The 20,269-nt window shown below is 41.4% G+C and overlaps 1 protein-coding gene across 3 annotated transcripts in view; it reads right to left on the bottom strand.

The window, feature by feature from the left end:
- Nucleotides 1–20,269, bottom strand: part of rgs12b (regulator of G protein signaling 12b) — an 80,064-nt gene that overhangs the window by 48,524 nt on the left and 11,271 nt on the right. For all 3 annotated transcript variants that reach the window (XM_072464006.1, XM_072464005.1, XM_072464007.1), the window contains exon 5: nucleotides 18,607–18,726. In XM_072464006.1, the coding sequence (XP_072320107.1) occupies nucleotides 18,607–18,726 (120 nt within the window). The remainder of the gene's footprint in view (nucleotides 1–18,606; nucleotides 18,727–20,269) is intronic.

Consider the following 20,269-nt stretch of genomic DNA (forward strand, 5'->3'; position numbering starts at 1 on the left):
TTAATATCATCACAGATCAATCCGGTTTGGAGGTAGTCGTTTTGGTGTTTGAAAAGTAACTAAATTGCCTGAAAATTAAAGGAACAGATCTGTTTTCTTCACATTCATAACGCATTTGAGCATCTTTATTGTTTACTGCGATGAGTATGCGTTTCACAACTTTTAGAGTTTTGCAGTGCACCAGAATTACTTCCTGGTTTACACACAGCAGTCTCATATATACAACCCATCAAAGCAGAGCTAAGTCACTTTGATATTATAAGGTAGAACCGACCACCGAGATTCCTTTTTTATAATCCTTTTTTAAATCAAAATAAGACAGCATAATCACATCCAAAACATTTAAAATTGCCACAATTTTTTTTTAAAATAAAATGGCCCAGGGTTTCTCAGGAGAGTTTTCTGCCCAAAGAGAGCAGGGGGAAATGACGGATAGTTCAAGTTCAAATACCCCAAAAATACATATTTAACCATCATAGGGACATTGGACAGGGTAAAAATTTTACTTTGTTCTCCGTTTAGGTTAATTAAAAACAATAAAATGTTTGAAATTTCCATTTAATTTTGATGTGTTTGTTGGGTTTGTAGATCTACCTAGACTAGCGCTTGCGTTACAAATTCACATAAATTCAACACAAATACACTTGCAGTACACATAAGTATGTGCCGCAAAGAGATTTTTTTTAGAGAGGACAGCTTTATAAGCGCTTTTCTATAAGAGTGTTATCTGTTTTTTTTTGTTTTTTTTACTTCTGTACCTACTTTGTGTTGCAACATTGAAATTTCCCCATTGTGGGACAAATAAAGGCTTATCTTATCTTATTTTAAGAGGTAAGGTCACATACTATAGTATGTGACAGCTTTGTTTACTCTACTGCACATGCATCCTAAATGTGTTGCTTTGAGTTTTGAATATAACAAATCCCTTGCTTCTTCCTCAACTGTGTTTTAAACTGTTAAACGCATTACAAATTATTCTTTTTACAGTGCATATTTTCTAAGTAAAAATGTGGCAGTTAGCCACCATGGCAACAATGTGTCAAAATATGTGTTCTGATGTTTCAAATTCAAAGGTAAAATCAACACTAAAACCAGAGAGGCTTTCTGCAGCCAACCATCCACAATGGCACATGTTATGTGCAGAAGAAGCCCATAGTTCAGATCAGAATTATATGTTGAATCTGTCATTGCAGAGATTTAGATCTACAATGACAGATATAGTAATTACTATATCTGACAGATATAGTAATTACTGGACCTGTTCAGTTTCCACATCATTTAGAATCAGAAACTTTAACCCAAGAGATGAAAATGGTGAGGTGGAAACCGTTTGGAGATTTGCCCATAGAATTATAATCTGAAATTATAACATAATTGATATATATAGATAATTGATAACATATTGCTGAAGTTTGATTATCGCACAAATGTGAAATTTCAGTAAAATAGATCACAAAAGTACAAAAATATAAACTTATATTCTCATATGAAAGTTCTTTGATGCATTGTTTTTACAATAAAAGATATACTTAATAACTAAAATTCTTCAAAACAACATTGACGATTTACAGTATCTAAATTTCAATATATTTCCCACCTCTATACTTGAATACTTGCCTAACTACAAGAGGACCACACCTGTGGCAGAACAACAAGCACACACACGCAGTGTTAGAGCAGACTAACCCCGGGCGCACGCACACACTCCCCTCTGAGGAGGAAGCTGCAGTGCCACAGGCTCTGAGTGTGCGTGCTGACCTGTTTACTTTTGAATATGGGGCGAATAGTGGATGCCTTTGAGGAGCGAGGAGAGTCAGGCCAGGCAGCCACACCAGCGCTAACAGTCTTAACCCGAGAGGGCAGGACGGGGCCGGCAGGATCGTTAGCTCCTAATGAACTCAGGTCGAATGAGGTAATTCTGGAGTTAGGCCTGTCACAATAACAAGTGAACATATGTTGTTACATAGAAAATCATGATAAACAACAATATTGAAACGACTTTATGCGGCACAAAAACTCTAAAGCAGTAATTTTTTTGAATAACAATATCATTAAAAAACCTGAACTGTACTTAATAAAGTGCAAAATTAGTTGTACATGTGAATTATTTGACCCTCTACAACTCAAATGTTAAGAAACAACAACAAAAATAAGTAACTGTTTCTTATTAGTGCATAGAAGTGCTTACATTTTGAGTCCCAAAAAATATTGTTCCATCTTTAATTCCTTGAACGATAAGTTGATATAGTAATTACCGTGACAGGTCTAACTGGAGTCACCACAACATTATTCTGAGGTTCAATACTTTTGACTCATGGGACTGAATACACTGTAAATACAGTAATTTTATGTTTTCATTAAGGCCACAAACATTTTGAAAACTGCCCTTGTCATTCCTGAGTGTAATCCAGTGTGACCATCCCTGTTTCTCTTGGACTAAATCCCGGCTAAGCATTTGAAAATCAATATCCACTATCTAAGAAAGGAAAGAATGCAGATAGCGTTTGTTTTCCGACAATAAAGCCACACAGGGATGTGACTCGGAGGCTGAGCAGCTGATAAATGTCTGTTTTACTTGACTTCAAGCCGTGAAAACATCACATTTAAACTCTGGAAACGTCAACACTGCACAACCTGATCGAAGTCCTTTACCCGAGCTCCTGACTGTGGAAATGAAAAATTACGCCAATTTGAAGAAGTGAGACAGCTCAGTCCACTCATCTGAGCTTTGCAACATCCCGCTCTCTTCCTCTTCTTCCACTGCTCTGACCTCAAATCAAGCCCTACATATGACGACAAAATACTAGAAATGTCTTGAGGTTTCTGCATCTTCAGTTTTAGTAATATCTGCATTTGCTAAAATATAATATCTTTACCAGCCGTTTAACCTTCTAATGTAAATTCCTCTGTCTCCAGATATATTTTTCCCCTCCGTCTGTATTGTTTTGACATTACATGTAAAGTACGTCCAGAAGAGCCTGCTATTTTGATTAAATATCCCATTATACCTTAATCCAATTATAACACGATCATAAACGAAATGTCTCATCAATCATCCATGTCTTGACAAATTCAAGTAGATAGATCCAACTTTTAAACACGGCCTTTTCACTTCTCACCAAAGTGTTCAAAGATGTATGTCTATTTTAAGTAACTTCTCATTTAATTTTGTGTCCTGCTCAGCTACTTTGACCATACAATGTGGTCCAAATAGTTTAGTCCAAGATTTTGGAATCAAATGAACTTGTCAGAGCCTTAATGTTACTGTTGAATGCAAAAATGTCAGTCAATGTCAGGTGATTTGGCAAATAAAGCGTTGTGCGTCCAACTCACGGCGTTGAAGTTCCACACACGCTTGAAGGAGAGCCTCTTCCTTAGGCTCATGCTGCCGCCAACTTCTCAAACTACATATCTTCATCCAGGGCTCACTCCCAGCAGCCTCACTAAACTTTCTTGCCTCCTACCTCCTTCTCCAACTTATCTGGTCCTGAAGGTAACGGCCGTGGTCCCGTACATGCCTTCAACCAGAGCTCAGCGACGACAATACTACGCCTCCTCCTACATGCTATACCTCTCCTTTCTTTTGTCTCTTGACAGGCTGACGGTGAAGTTGAGACGCACTCGCTCACACACGGCTCCGTTTCCATAGCCACACGCCCCCATGAGGCAGCCGCTACTGAGAAGAGGCGGGGCGATGCCGGAATGCCAACCAATCGCACTGCAGCAGACTGTTTTTTATCACTCCAACTTCTGCACCGAAGGCTGAGTCGAATCCAAGTTACCTCCATTCAGCGTACAAAAGAGTAATTATTGTCGGCAACAAAACTACTCGAAACAGAGAAGTTGACTTATTTGCGTTGGCCAGTTTCCTCAAAGTTAAATAAAGCAAACAGAGGTCTACTGTAGCTCTTGAATGTGTCCTTACGGTCTTAAGTCTAGCTCAGCCTAATTTCCTGTTTTGACAAAAAATATATGCTTTTGCTTTTGATGCCACTGTTCAAGACTGTGACTCAGTGATTAGGCGGTAGGAAAGAGCATTACAGGCGTGGTTTGCCTGGAAATGACCGTGTGTGTGTAAAGGGTAGCTTTATCTTCAACTGACTATGAGGACTAGAGCAAAGAGACAAAAAGCATGTATACTTTTTCAAATGTGATATGTTCCAAAATTTGGTATTAACCATCTTAAACTAATGCTTTTCCAAAAGAACAGGCAGCACCATAACTGTGAAACAAGCTGCTTTTCTACATTCTACACCTGCTTTTGAATCACTTCTATAAACGCACTGGTTCACTTTGGCTTTCGGCACAGTTTGAGATGCTGACATTTTATCTGTTTATTTTGCTGTTATACATGTATTTTATTTTTAATGCCACTCTTGTTTCATTTGGTAAACCTTTTCTGTTTTACAATGTGTTACAAATAAAGTTACAGTTGCAGCTTTTTAACCAATCCCGGTGTAGGAGTACGCGTAGTGCAGCCCTACTTCCAAACTTTTTATTAGAGCTGGGTTTTGATTCAAATTTCAAGAATCGATTCGATTCCGATTTTTACGTTTCAAAATCGATTTTTTCCGATTTCTCAGATCCCATCCGATTCGCTCCAATTTCGATCTGATTTCCGATTCGATCCGATTTTGATTGGATCCGGGGCTTAATGTTATTAAAAATGACAAATGTATTTGAACCGTTTCCTTCACTTCATGACTGTGTGGAGAAGCAACATATTAAAACTAGTATTATATCAATATTAAACAGCAAATCTTACAAGTATTGGTAGTTACTGATGGCTGGAAGACTGATGAAAAGGCTAAGGGTCAATCTACCTTCAAGAAAGATAATCCAGGAGTCCTGAATTATCTTTGTTGAAGGTAGATTGAAGTTCACTGAGGGAAATGTAGAAAATAATTTTAATTAAAAAAAAAAAAAAAAATTAAAAAAAGAAAGAAAAAAAAGATCTTTGGACGTACGAATCGATAATCGGTCATTAATATGCAAATCGATTCAAAATCGGAAAATCGATTATTTCAACCCAGCTCTACTTTTTATGTAATGCAAATAATGAATAATGGCCTATTAACCAATGTCAAATGATGTAGTTGGTTTAATGCATCTCACAATAATACATTTGAATACATTTGTAATATATTGGTAATAATGGCGGCTAATACGTTGTAACAGCAACATTGATTTTCTGTCTTGACTTGTTTTGTTTGCATTTAATCCATTCTTGCTTTGAGTTTAAGGAACACACAAGAGTTCCCAAGTGTTTGAACAGTTTTGTACCTGTGCAAATAGCAATAAATATATATCTATTCATTATACAAGCAAAAAATCTGGTCACAAAACCCCCAAAACCTCAGTAATTTTCTTGTTCAAGTTGCCCATCCTCATTCTGGTGCCATAGCAACCTCAGGGACAGCTCGAGTAATCCCAAAGCAGCCCGAGCGCCCCCCAGACGCAGGCCCAGCGCTGCCAACGCACTAATTACCAACGCTCCACACACAAGCACTTGGCACATATCTTTTCAGTCTCCTTGGTTCCGCTAGTTAATATGAAAAACACACAGGAGCAGAAGAAGTTCTTAAGTAAAAGTAAAGTGAAAGTGCAGAGACAAATGGGCAAAAACTACTTAAAAGTGTGTGTGTAAAAACTGAAAAGACACAAAATTGAACTCAAAGAATCTGAAATGGTTTCAACTACCTAACTAGATGTTAGGGCTGCAACGGTTAATCAGAATAATAGTGACTAACTAGTCAATAGTATTTTGGTAGTGATGAATTCTTATCTGGAGATTACAGACTCTAAAACCAAGACCACTTAGAACAAAGACAGAAGCAAAATGGCAAAAAAATGATAAAGTATTTCAAATTTTCATCAATAATACAGAAATATTAGGGAACATGTCAATATACATAATCATTTGACTAGTCTGCAAACCGGAAAAAACCTTTGCAGTATGGTTGACTACTTAAAAAAGGTTGTTGCAGTTCCAAAATTGATGTTTAAATGTTCTATTCGCAGGCAAAGTAAGGAACGTTTGTTTTTTAGGGCTTTTCAATGACTCTATTCTGGATATAGACCATGAAGAGGACACAAGGCAAGTCAATGTAAAAGTGGACAAGTATCTTATCCAGCATTGACTAGCAATAATTAAATCAATTCATTACCGCTTTAAAAATATATATATTATTATAGGTTACTTTAGCCAATTGCGATTTTCATATAATTTTCATATAAAAAAGGACAAATGTGAGGAAAGTCCAGAACATGTGTGACCTATAATCTGATCTAATTTAGTTCCTGAGGTCTGTCAACTGTCTTCGGGTGTACATTTTTGTTACTTGTGAAAATGTGAATGTTGTGGTCTTTTCTGGGGCAATACGACATGAAAGGGAAAAAGCTCCTTAGAAGAGATCCGATGTCAGTAACACTATATCATCACTTCTGTTAACATCTATGTGCAACAGGGACGACCTGCGTAACCTGAGGGCCGAGAAGAGTGTGTTATCTTTTAGGAACAACTGCATTCAGGGGCATGGCTTGTAGAGGTAAGAGATGACATCATGTACATGTAATGTGTATTTCTTCATGTGACGAGGAGAAAAGACCATATCAGAGGGACACGTAGATCTTTTACAAACGTGTGGCTTCATGATGAATTCTATACAAGAAAAATCTGGGCAAGTTTTCCATATTATAGTTGGTACGCAATTATGCAATAAAATTAGTCTTTTCAACATTCTTGCCAGTCTCTAAACGCCACAAAGGAGACTCAACACTGCCCTCTGCTGATCCAGCAGACATAAAGCACTTTGCAGGGGAACAGTTGTTAATGCAAATCCACACTACAGTAGTTTTTATTATTCTGTGTAGAGCCATTGCATTAGTCACATAATTAACTACACATAACTTGAGTATTTGAAAATTACTTATTCACTCACATTTGTACATTTTAGGTCAAGAACATAACATTAAAAGCAAAAGGTTTATCTACAATGACTAAATCAAAATAAGAAAAGATGAGTCTTCAAGCGCAACAGCTATCAGAAGAAGACACATTTATATTATTCAACATGTTCCTATTTGCTATTTATGTCAAACCCTTTGTCCTAATCCCATGACATGTGTTTGGTTACGCTGCTATAACCAATGAGTTAGAATTTAGCCACAGACGCAGGAAACTGGCATCCTCCTGAGGTGTCCAGAGCAGCAGCATTGATCCCGTCTCATCATCTGATTTTCACAATCTGCTCCTTGGGGGATATCACGAGGAGTGCGCACGCTGAAGAAATGCACAGTGGATGTGTGTGTGTGTGTGTGTGTGTGCCAGCTCTTATCTTTGGGACAGTTTTTTATTTAAGTCATTTGACGATTTCAATGCCTTTTTATGTGTCTCTGTCTCTGTCTCTTGCCTTTTGGGTCAGAGTACACTGTACTCTTCTCATCGCAGTGCTGAGGAAAATGATCTCCTTTTTGACTGTCAAAACAGCTTCAAAATGCACAAACATACAAATATATACAAGCCTAACAATCAAGACAAACTAAATGGTCTAAATCTTCACTGACAAAAGACAACTTGGTGTCAGTCCAAGTACCAGTCAAAGTATGTCAACAGGTTTCCCTTTTAACTATTAGAGACAAAAAGAAGATTCTGATTGGCTCATAGCAAGTCACATGATCTGTTATTCCAGCAATAGGCAACTATAGTTTAAGGCATTCAATTGTCATGACATTGACTATTCCCTCCCTGGAGGTTTTTTAGTTTTGTTTTGTTTAGTTATTTTACGTGAAACCAAGATATTTTTTTGCAAGACGACAGGAGCGCATTTACAGATTTACCAACTGCAGCAACAGTTGTCAGCCATAAAGGAGAATCTAATTGGACCGTTAAAATTGCTTTCCTTTGTAGAGTGAAAAGCATAGTTTAGTTTTGTTCACAGCAGCGCGTGAAGAGCCACAGACTGACTTTAAAACATTCACCCCAAAGATAAGAAACAGCAGTCATCAGCCACAATCAAGCATTAATACATTTGCGTTGCTTGCTTCGTGTCTATTAGACCTTGCTCTTTACGTATTCCATCAGTGACCTAGAGATCGACAGGGGCTTCATTTGCCACTCCTGCACTAAAACACACACAGACTCCCAAATACTCACTGGTTGAACGGCTGTCTCTGCATCCACACTCAAAGTTTGCTGCTCCATGAACAAACGAGACACAAGTAATCCTTAGCAGAGCATGTGACGGGTCTCCTCCGCGCGCATTGTCATATTGTCATCACCTTTTTGTGTGGAAGTCAGAGAAAATGCGAGACAAGGCAAGCGTGCAAAAAAACAAAACAAAAAAAACGACAACCTCGGTGTCTTCAGAATTGTCCAAACGCCTGAGAAGGTCGCTGTCGTCGGATTCCCCTCGCCTCTCTCATTCTCTCTCTCTCTCCCTCGTCCCCCTCCTCCTCCTTTTACACCCACCCCTTGTATAATTTCTATTCCACCCACACCACCGCGGTCAGAGAGAGAGACGCGAATGCAGAGGCAGCCGTGGGAGACCCCTGCCATTAAGACACGCACCCGTCCTGCCCACCCACACACCCACCCACCAACATGTATGTATGTTTGCGAGGGGGCGGCAAGGAGGGAGGGAGAGGTGTTTTAGACTTGCGCTGTCATCTGCTTAGTATGCCCCACGTATATTAGCAAACTGACGGCAAGAGGACAGAGGGAGAGGCAGAAAAGGGGTGCAACTGGGGTAAAACGAGAGCACTACGACACGACGACGCAAGTGGAAGAAACAAGTTCTTTCTGCTGAAAATGAAGATTGATAACTACTTTCAAAATGAGCAAAGGTGATATTCCTTAACATGCCTTGACATAAAGTGATCCTCCGAATGGCACTGCTTTTCCAAATACCTCGGGGCTGCTTCCCAGGGAACGGGAGAAGAACCTCAATCAACTGCACAAATAACATCATTATTCACGGAGTAAATGTCCTCGAGTATTAATAAGATGGAAGATATTGTGCCTTGACCTTCGCAAACAGACGTGCCTGAGGACAATGGCCTGTTTTCATCTGTGGAAAATTAGCAACGTTTCTAATAAAATTATGTGGAGTTAAAGCCATGTAATGAATAACAATGGAATACAATTGGAAGCTATAGGCTACGCTTTGCATCATCAAGAAGGTCATAGTTCAATTGAACACTAGTTAAAGCAGCAGGCTTTTAGTCATTCAGTTGATTTATGGGTCAATGCTTTAGATGACCAACATTTTTATTAGTTGACTAACAAATAGTCACTTTACTGGGATTATAACAATTTTATAGATGGCAGAAGAAACAAGAGGGAAGGTAGCTGGAGTTGTTGTTCATCTACTTTTTACACAGTTTACTAATACTCTTCTAGTTATTATCGCGTCTTGTAATTGCAGTTTGGATCAGAAGAATGGTCTTTATAGATATTACATAGTTCTGAGAGCTTGCGACATGCCCATTTTAGTAGACTAATCATCACACAAAGCATGTCTTTTAACAGCCAACAACTTCTTAGTCAGCCCTACACTACAATCAGCTGGAGGTTTAGATGAGTAAGTGAGGCTAAAATATCCATGAGAGTTAAGGTGTTTATCCAAATATCAACCAGTCAACAATTTATTACTGTATAACTTATTTCATATTTTGTAGATGTGAACTTAAGCTTTAAGTTTTACTATTCTTATTAGCTTTTTACTGGTGTATTTGAAATGTGAAATGAATAGCTAACTATTTATTCGGTGTTGAATACAATGTAGTAAATGAGGTTTTAATTGATGGTAAATGAGTTCACTGCACAGGAAAATAGAACATCAAGAGTATTGAACTTTTTCCTTAGTATCAAAAAGAAGAATGAGCCCTGTAGTCTCAAACAAACAGCATGGCACTATGTAGGTCAGGGGGGGGCAATTATTTTCCTCCGAGGGCCATATTCGAATCCAGGCAAGTAGCTGAGGGCCGGCCCGCCATCATTGGTGTGTAAATATCAAATAAAATATCACTTTTCTGTCAAATAGGCTATTGAATCTATTATTTCATGGCATCTTTATTAAGGATACAAGTGCAGACAGATGTTACAGACAGTTAAAAAATACAAAGTAAAATCTTTCTAGAGGCCAGATTAAAATATGCCGAGGGCCACATCTTGCCCCTGAGGCCACATCTTGCCCCTGGGGCCACAAATGCCTGAGGGCTAAAAAAAATGTTTTATTATTTTTTTTAATATTACTTGGCATGTTTGGCGGGCCGGATTATAAAGACAAACGGGCCGTATGTGGCCCGCAGGCCGTAGTTTGCCCAGGTCTGATGTTGGTGTTCTGTATGTCATCACTTTGCATGGATTTGCATTAAAAACAAAGCCGTTATCGGGACACTACTTTTTACCAATACCTTTCAGTGGTGATGATTTTGATTCACAAAGAAACAGCAGCAATCAGCTCAGTAATCAGTGTGTTGTGTCCATTCACTGCCTCTCGTGTTCGTACGTTTGACCTCTGCCTGATTACTGCGGGTTGTTTTAGCTGGAATTCTCACTCAAACTGAACCACTCAGACACTTAAGACTGATTCCAGCTTCTATGACCGAGTCCTCCGGAAGTGCAGTCTTGTCAGCATGTTTTTATCCAATCGTGCAGGTGAGCAGAGCGAAAAAGGGTAAAGCTGAATCTGTTATTTAGTCGCACTGCATGATTGGTATTGAAATATCAAGTGAAACGTACCTGTTGCAAATGTATCCGATTTTTACAAAGCGCCGCCAGATATAGACCCATTAAAAATAACCTATAATTATCAGAATTTAGACTTATTTTGATGCCGTTCTTGTTTTAGTTTCCCTTGTCATAAGGGGTGGCTAATACTGACAGAAATTAGTATCTCCATTTACTTTTTGGAGCATTCCGATAAATGTTTTTTGGCGACAGAAATGTGCAAAATCTTGAAATGTATTAGTTGAGGTTAAAGTATCAGACAATGTGAAAGGACTGTCAAAATACCCACAAAAGTGAAGAAATATTATTACCTGTAACTATTTTTTGAAAGGCTGCGACAGGAGTTTTTTAATTTGAATTTTTAATAAGCTCCTTTTGCAGCATTTTTGTATTTTTATTTTTTCTCACAATATATAACCAATTTTCAAATCCTGCATATCTTCAAAATAACATTCACAATATTCGTTGGTGATGGTTCATTCTGTCCACTATTTTTAAACTATCAAACCACAAATTATTTTTGACAGACAGAACAGTTTGCTGTGTATTATTCACAATATTTTAGATACATTATTCTATGCCCCTCTTCTTGCTTGCATGCTATTGTTTCAAAAGCGTGAGACGAGCAGAAGGTGCTGATAACCTTGCACACAAAATGATCGCAACTAAAGGCATGTTTTATTTGTGAGGAAATCAAGAATGTGATTTACTGTATCTGGTGTGTGTGCACTTGGAGCTTGTGTGTGATTTTTCCCGTATGTTTTTGTGCAGAGCTTTTCCTAACGAGGGGACTGTCAGTTTTGCTCATCGGCGCTCATTAGAAGTGCAGCTTACACTTACACACACAAACCCCTTTATCTCAGCACTGTCACCACATGAACTCTCTCTCTCTCTCTCACACACACACACACACACACACACACACACACACACAGACACAGACACAGACACAGACACAGACACACACACACACACACACACACACACAGACACAGACACAGACACAGACACAGACACAGACACAGACACAGACACAGACACAGACACAGACACAGACACAGACACAGACACAGACACAGACACACAGACACAGACACAGACACAGACACAGACACAGACACAGACACAGACACAGACACAGACACAGACACAGACACAGACACAGACACAGACACAGACACAGACACAGACACAGACACACACACACAGACACAGACACAGACACAGACACAGACACAGACACACACACACACACACACACACACAGGCAAACATCCCTCCTTCATGCCCCTCTGTCGATACAAAGCCCCCTCTGTTAGTGAACATAACTGCATGAGACGCAAAGAGGAAAAAGGCCTAACGACCGGAAGAAAAAGGTGGTGTGCAGAGTTGGAGCAAAGCTGTGGCTGCAGAGAGAGGCTAGATAATTGTTTCATGACAAATGAACAGTTGTGACGGGTGAGTTTGGGCATGCTTTTGAGTAAGACTGCAGGATTATTGGCAAACTTGAATGATTTAGTGAAAAACTGTGACAGGTCATTAGTTCCTAATACAATATATGGTGACAGTTTTTTTGGAATATAATAATTACTTTAAATAAATAAAAAGTTGTAGACTTAATTACCTGCTGACTACTGCATCACGGCAGTTAAAGTTATCCATGAATCAATTGTGTTCTGATATTAAAGGCCATCGTGGACATGAAATTCCGATGTATTTTGTTATTCAACATCAATTTAATAAACTTTTAAGATCCCTTTCTTATTGAGAGGTTCTTGGTAATACCCAGCCTGAGTGTTATTACTTTTATGTTCTCTTAAATACCAAAAGATATCCTTAAATGACTTAAATTACAATATTTTTTTCTCAAAATTGCAACAAAAAAAATTTTTTTACACACCCCACAACATGTAGCCCACAGTCCGAACCAAACCCAAACCCAAACTCAGAATTCTCTTCATTAATTTGCAGACAGCTTACTGTCTTACTCTCAAGGGTCCCCCTGTTTAAATAAATGAAATAATGTATGTGCCAGAACCAGGCGCACTACAGGCACAGAAGTGACCACAGTTGTTACCTTCCACATGCAGTTTTATTGCAGAATAAGAGCTTCAAGTGTCACATTCAGCAAAAGCATTTGTCTCTCTGCGGCTGATCCACCCATATCTCTCCCGCTACTTTCGCTCTGTCAGGAAGGGCATCTGCGTCACTCGCGCACCCTCATGCACCCTCACTGCACCCTCACTGCCCCCTCACTACACCCTCACTGCCCCCTCACTGCCCCCTCACTACACCCTCACTGCCCTCTCACTACACCCTCACTGCACCCTCACTGCCCCCTCACTGCACCCTCACTGCCCCCTCACTGCCCTCTCACTACACCCTCACTGCACCCTCACTGCACCCTCATTGCCCCCTCACTGCCCCCTCACTGCCCCCTCACCGCCCCCTCACCGCCCCCTCACTGCCCCCTCACTGCCCCCTCACTGCCCCCTCACTGCACCCCCTCACTGCCCCCTCACTGCCCCCTCACCGCCCCCTCACCGCCCCCTCACTGCCCCCTCACTGCCCCCTCACTGCCCCCTCACTGCCCTCTCACTGCACCCCCTCACTGCCCCCTCACTGCCCCCTCACTGCCCCCTCACTGCCCCCTCACTGCAACCTCACTGCCCCCCCACTGCCCCCTCACTGCACCCTCACTGCACCCTCACTGCCCCCTTACTGCCCCCTCACTGCACCCTCACTGCCACCTCACTGCACCCTCACTGCCCCCTCACTGCACCCTCACTGCCACCTCACTGCCCCCTCACTGCCCCCTCACTGCAACCTCACTGCACCCTCACTGCCCCCTCACTGCCCCCTCACTGCCCCCTCACTGCACCCTCACTGCCCCCTCACTGCCCCCTCACTGCCCCCTCACTGCACCCTCACTGTCCCCTCACTGCCCCCTCACTGCCCCCTCACTGCACCCTCACTGCCCCCTCACTGCAACCTCACTGCCCCCTCACTGCACCCTCACTGCACCCTCACTGCACCCTCACTGCCCCCTCACTGCCCCCTCACTGCCCCCTCACTGCAACCTCACTGCCCCCTCACTGCCCCCTCACTGTCCCCTCACTGCCCCCTCACTGCCACCTCACTGCCCCCTCACTGCACCCTCACTGCACCCTCACTGCCCCCTCACTGCACCCTCACTGCACCCTCACTGCCCCCTTACTGCCCCCTCACTGCACCCTCACTGCCACCTCACTGCCCCCTCACTGCACCCTCACTGCCCCCTCACTGCACCCTCACTGCCACCTCACTGCCCCCTCACTGCCCCCTCACTGCAACCTCACTGCACCCTCACTGCCCCCTCACTGCCCCCTCACTGCCCCCTCACTGCACCCTCACTGCCCCCTCACTGCCCCCTCACTGCACCCTCACTGTCCCCTCACTGCCCCCTCACTGCCCCCTCACTGCACCCTCACTGCACCCTCACTGCCCCCTCACTGCAACCTCACTGCCCCCTCACTGCACCCTCACTGCACCCTCACTGCACCCTCACTGCCCCCTCACTGCCCCCTCACTGCCCCCTCACTGCAACCTCACTGCCCCCTCACTGCCCCCTCACTGTCCCCTCACTGCCCCCTCACTGCCACCTCACTGCCCCCTCACTGCACCCTCACTGCACCCTCACTGCCCCCTCACTGCAACCTCACTGCCCCCTCACTGCACCCTCACTGCACCCTCACTGCCCCCTCACTGCCCCCTCCTTTGACCAGTTAGACCTCCACGTTCACGTATTAACATGGACATGTTCAAACCTGTGAAGTCCGAGTCTGAAGCACAATAAAAACCAAATAGCCTCCTTTCTAAATAGTATTAAGTGTAGTCAACTGAAACACAATTTAATCTTACGTTTTAAAAGTTAATTTGAGGGGAGTCATTACAATCACTTTTATTTGTATTTGTAATAAAGCTCCATGTGACTGCTGCTGCCCCGTCTGCCCCTCCCACTCTGTCCCCTGTGTTTGAGTCACACTGATTATCGTCTCATGTTTATGTAAATCTTGTTCACTTTGCATGGCTCTTTTTTGGCGTTTTGGGGATGTGGAGAGGGAGCGGCGTGACGTGGGTTTGCGTAGGCTGATTCCAGCTGCAGATTCCAGCTGCAGATTCCAATTGCGTGGAGGACAGTGTTTTATAAATAATTATAAAGTACAAACTTAATCAGCAAAATCTCTCCGCAAACCTTTATAGATGAGGCCTTTGTACTATGCGAGTGTGTTGCAATAGCCACAAAACTGTAGAGATGTCTTTATTCAGATAATTATCTCACTAAAAAAGAGCAACTGTTTTGAATCATCAAACGAAAGACACACAATATATGTTCTAGCTACATACCCGGATTATCCAAAGGGCCCAGGGGCCTTCCCTGCCGACCAGGGCCCTCTGATCCAGACTAAAATGACACCAAACCAAATTTTTGGCATTTGTGGTCTGAGCTCTTACGCAGCCTTTCAGGCAGTTGTGTCATAGAAACACTGTAAAGCTTTGCACTGCAGAAAAGCTCTCCCACAGTTCTGTCACACTTCAGCCCAAATGTCCTGCCAAGCTGCCTAACTTTCCGAACTTCTCAGAGCTTTGCATCGCGCCTCCACTTTATGCACTGATTAGAAAAGTGAACTCGACGCAAAACTCCATAAGAAACTAAACTAAAACTCAAATGTGCCCAAGGCAGCTGTGATATTTCAATAGGTCCTGCTGCCAAATCTGTACATAAATAAAAGTATGGGATAAAAAAGGGTCACAGATAATAAGGACATTTTATTTATGTATTTGATATAGTTGATTCAATCAAAAGGCCATGTTGACGGTCTAAGGGTGAAAGGAAAATAACTGATAATAAAATAATAATAATTGATAATAAATAATAATCAATTTGAACATGGTGGCCCAACTGCAAATTGTGCTCAGGGGCCCATCCTCAGTTAATCCGGGCATATCCCATTAACCTTCAGCATGAAATGCCAATTTTGTCTTAAGAAACATTATGAGTTGATCAAATAGATGCAAAAATAGATATGAATTTAAAGGCGTAATGGACGATTTTTCGGCGATTTGAGAACTCAGGCGCATGTGCACTCCCCCGTGCGGACTGATATAACACACACGTGCGTTTGTTTATTAGCGCGATGGATCGCATCACATCTCTCGTCTCCCGTAGAATTCCGTCTTCTTCTTCAGCTCGAACTGTCTTTCTCTGTCTTAATTTTGTCCCGTACACTGAGGGAACTATATTATGATAGATCAATGCGCTTAGACACGCAGAAAGTGCTGCTCTCATGGGGACGAGCCACACGCGGCAGCAGGTGAGCAGTAGGTGCGTTTTATGATTGATACGTGGCAGGACTAATCGGCAGTCCACGCCACGAGGAAATAAGACTCAGATTTGGGCCAAAAAAATCGTCCATTCAACCTTTAAGTCCAAAAATGATTAAAATCATTAGAGAAAACACAAAAGTTCTGTTCCCACTTACCAGACTCCAGAGTGTAATGTTTGATTATACCTTGTGTCTTTCCTAAAAATAAATGCATAGGATATACTGTACTTACAACAGTGGTACAAAAGTAAAAGTAGTGTACTTTTTAGGTATCTATACTTAAATTAAGTAATTTCTGCATAAAGGGTTTGAGTTCAAGCCCATTTGAAAATTATTTTGAACACGCCTCTGTACTTTTACTCAACACAATTGAGTACTTCATCCACCACTGAAGACAGGAAATAATTACAATCTGGGAATTGCCTCAAGAATTGTATTGTGTTCAACCATGAATCCTTTGTATTGTTCCTCTTAAGAGTAATACAGTCACCACAGAAGGCAAACAATTCATAAGTGTTGTTAAGATTGACCAAATACTGTAGATACATTGTTAAGCAAAACTCATGTCGCTCAAGTGACACAGATACAGAGTTTGTACCTGCGGCAAAACAACCGTTCATCTTAGTATGGACGATGAATTTTCTTTTAATTATGGACTAACTTGTGTCTGAAATAAAGTTAATACAAGATGCAGTCCACAGAGATATTCACAAAAGAAACCAAAGTGTAGCAAATGGCAAAACCTTTGACTCAAGGGTTTAACAGTTTTACAGCAAAAACAAGTTTTGTCTGTTTACTTCTAGCTGGTTCATGTCAACGCTGTATTTGTTTTCAAAGATGCATTATTGTTAGACCTGTGCACATTTTTTAGATTCAATACTTCTAATCATCAATGGGCGGAAGGAATTTTGAGTTCAATGGCAAAGATTAATGTATGCCTGGTTTATGTTCAGAAACCATTTTAAACGTTTTTGATATATAAAATAAAGAAGCTAAATTGTGAAAATGAATCCGTAGAAAAATAAGACCACAGGAAGATAAGCTAAATACCAATAGAAAGAGTTTTAATGCCTATAGTAAATCAGTGGAAATGTATTTACTTTCTTAGCCCCAGGTTGGGATTATTAGCCTTGAAATAATTATTTTTACGTTCCTGTCAACATGACAGGTACCAGTCATTTGGTACCTGTGATGGCTAATTCTGAATCAGTCAGTGTGTGTGTTTTATTGATGTGTTTATTTGGCTTCATGTCGCTGCCAACATTAAAGACATTAAAGTGGACACACCGGTCTTTCCTCGTCTCCACCTCAGTCACAGTGAAGCCAAGTGCTACAAACACTTCCTCATATTTCCTCGTCTTATTAGCTTTTGGGTGACTTTTGTTTGTCACGTTAGTAGGGATGTCACAATATTCATTTTAGTCACGATTATCATGAGGAGAAATATCACGATTTTACGATTATTCACAATTATCAGAAAAAAGTAAGGAAACATTTATATTGTATTTTTTTAAAAACAATTAACTTCCCCACTCTTTAATACAGCATATTCATCTAAAAATAAAATGGCTACAAATTGATTAAATAATATTAAAGTATGCTTATTGGCCCCTCATTGTAGCTCTTTTAAGCATTGTATAATTTATTAGTGAGATGAGCTCCATGGCAACGCTCGGGGGAGGGGCTTGAAACTTTCCTTTGGCTCACGCCAACAACAAACAGATTTGTGAAGAAGAAAAAAGCATTTACAGGTAAGATTACGCTCTGGAACTACCCGTCTCCTCTTCTCTCTTTCCCTCCCTCTCCTCCTCTGTGCGTTCCATGGCTCTACTTCGAGCCGCACTGAGCGCGTGCTTTTCGCTCCAGCGACGTCAGCGGTGGAGCCCCTTGCTTTGCCGATAAAAATGCATTTTAAAAAAACTACGGTACTCACGCTGACTGAACGGTCGTTCAGCGTGTTTATTCAGACTTGTGACCAAAATCTGCCCACTCTGGTGGAGCGTCCAAAGTGTCCGACGATCTGTGTAAAACCGCATGTGCAGGATTCACGCCGCAAAAACACACGTTGCAAAAACACACGTTCACATTAACTTTGAATGTAAACTGGACACTTTGACGCCGCGGAGTGAATGGGCAATTAGAAAATTCTAAATGGGGTCACACGCGCCGAAAAATTAGCGTCGGTCAGTTTGTCCGGAGACTTTATTTTTGAGTCGGTCAAAACAGATTTTTACGTCTGTCATTGACAGTGTCCAGCCCGTTATTTCGAGGCTTGATACCATTGTGCACATATAGCTAAAATCAAGAACCGGTTATATTACAAAAGCAATAATCTTCTGTACGTTGCCACGGTGATGTTAGCGGAGACCTTGACGTGTCACGTACGAAGCTCATGAGCAACTATTTTTAGAGGCTTGAATGTGACAATAACGCGAGCGCTGCAGTGAGTCTGTGCAGATGGTGAGGAGGGAGTCTCAGTCAACAGTATGAGTCATTACTGAGTCTTACCTCCAGGTCATCCAGGGAGCGAGCCAGGCTGAGGCGTTTGGAGCGGCCAAAGGAGCGCCGGGCGGACGAGCGCTGAGCCAGAGGAGGAAAACCCATGGTCAGCCCCCGAAACCGACTCCCCTGCAACAGAAAAGAGCAATGAAATATGCTAAATGAATGTGCTTTTGTTTCACTTTTTACTTCTGTTTACATATTTTCTGAATAACTGGTGTATGTAGGCCATGGGATGGGCAATTTTGACAACAATGAATCCATCGCCTTTTTTTGGTTTATTGGTTGAGGTTTAATTATCAGACAAATGTAAAATATCTTCAAAATAAATTGCAAAATCCTGAAATAAATCCCTATTTTAAAGTTGACAGCATAACTTCATTCATTTTTATTTTTAATTATATCTTTTTCGAGCATATTTCCCTATAAATGATATACACAATATTGGAATTTTGGATATCTTCAAAACAACTTTCACAATAATTTATAACAATGTCGATATATTGTCAATCTCTGCATTCGCCATTAAGTTCTGATGAAGCCACGATGTTACAACAATGTTACTTTGGTTTATCTTCATCTGTGACTGTTCAGGTGCAATTATGTACTGAATATGAGTTATGTATCTGAAAACACATTTAAAGGTTGAATGGACGGATTGGATGGATTTTTTTGGCCCAAATCTGAGTCTCATTTCCTCGTGGCGTGGACTGCCGATTAGTCCTGCCACGTATCAATCATAAAACGCACCTACTGCTCACTTGCAGCCGCGTGTCTAAGCGCATGGATCTATCATAACATAGTTCCCTCAGTGTATGGGACAAAATGAAGACGGAGAAAGACTGTTCGAGTTGGCTCAGGAGAAGACGGAATTCTACGGGAGACGAGAGATGCGATGCAATCCGTCGCGCTAATAAACAAACCGAGTGCACATGCGCACTTCCGTCTGAGTTCTCAATTCGCCGAAAAATTATCCATTACGCCTTTAAGTTTGTCTGTTCTGATCACAGAAATCCAATTTCTTAAGTAATCATTTGTCATCAGCAATATAACACAATTACAGTCGCTAGCAGCGATGATGGCTCTCGCCACCCGCGTGACCGCCTTCCCACCCGTCCATGTTTTCTACTGTGTTTTGCGACATAACAAACGACGCTCAATTTGTCGTTTTAATAATCAACACCGTTTAAGTTTGCAATTTAAATAGTTGTTTGTCCTGACAAATTGCAAGATCGTGCTGAACACAGACCTGAGCAGGGAGAAAGAGAGAGAGCCTCGGTGACCTGGCTTTTTGTTGATGTTTACGGGGTCAAAAATTCCCGAGTTGTGGCAGAAAGAATAAAGTCTAAAGAATAACGTCTAAAGAATAAAGTTGTTGTTGTTGTTGTTGTTGTTGTTATTGTTCTTCTTCTTCTTTGTTGTTTAATGGCGGTCAGTATCCAAGTGTTACATTACCGCCAGACTTTATTCTTTAGTTGCGAAATGTTGTTTTATGGCGGTTGGCATCCGAGCGTTGCATTACCGCCAGACTTTATTCCTCAGATTTTGTCGTAGTCTAAAGAATGAAGCCTAAAGAAAAAGCTGTAGGGCGGAAGCACCGAACATCAAAGAAGGAGAGGAAGATGAAGAGGGGTCAGCCCTGGAATAATGCCGGTCGGACTCTGGAAACTGA

The sequence above is a fragment of the Eucyclogobius newberryi genome, unplaced genomic scaffold, assembly GCF_026437365.1.
Source record: "Eucyclogobius newberryi isolate DKJ021-1_F unplaced genomic scaffold, fEucNew1.0.hap1 SCAF_4, whole genome shotgun sequence".
NCBI lineage: Eukaryota > Metazoa > Chordata > Actinopteri > Gobiiformes > Gobiidae > Eucyclogobius > Eucyclogobius newberryi.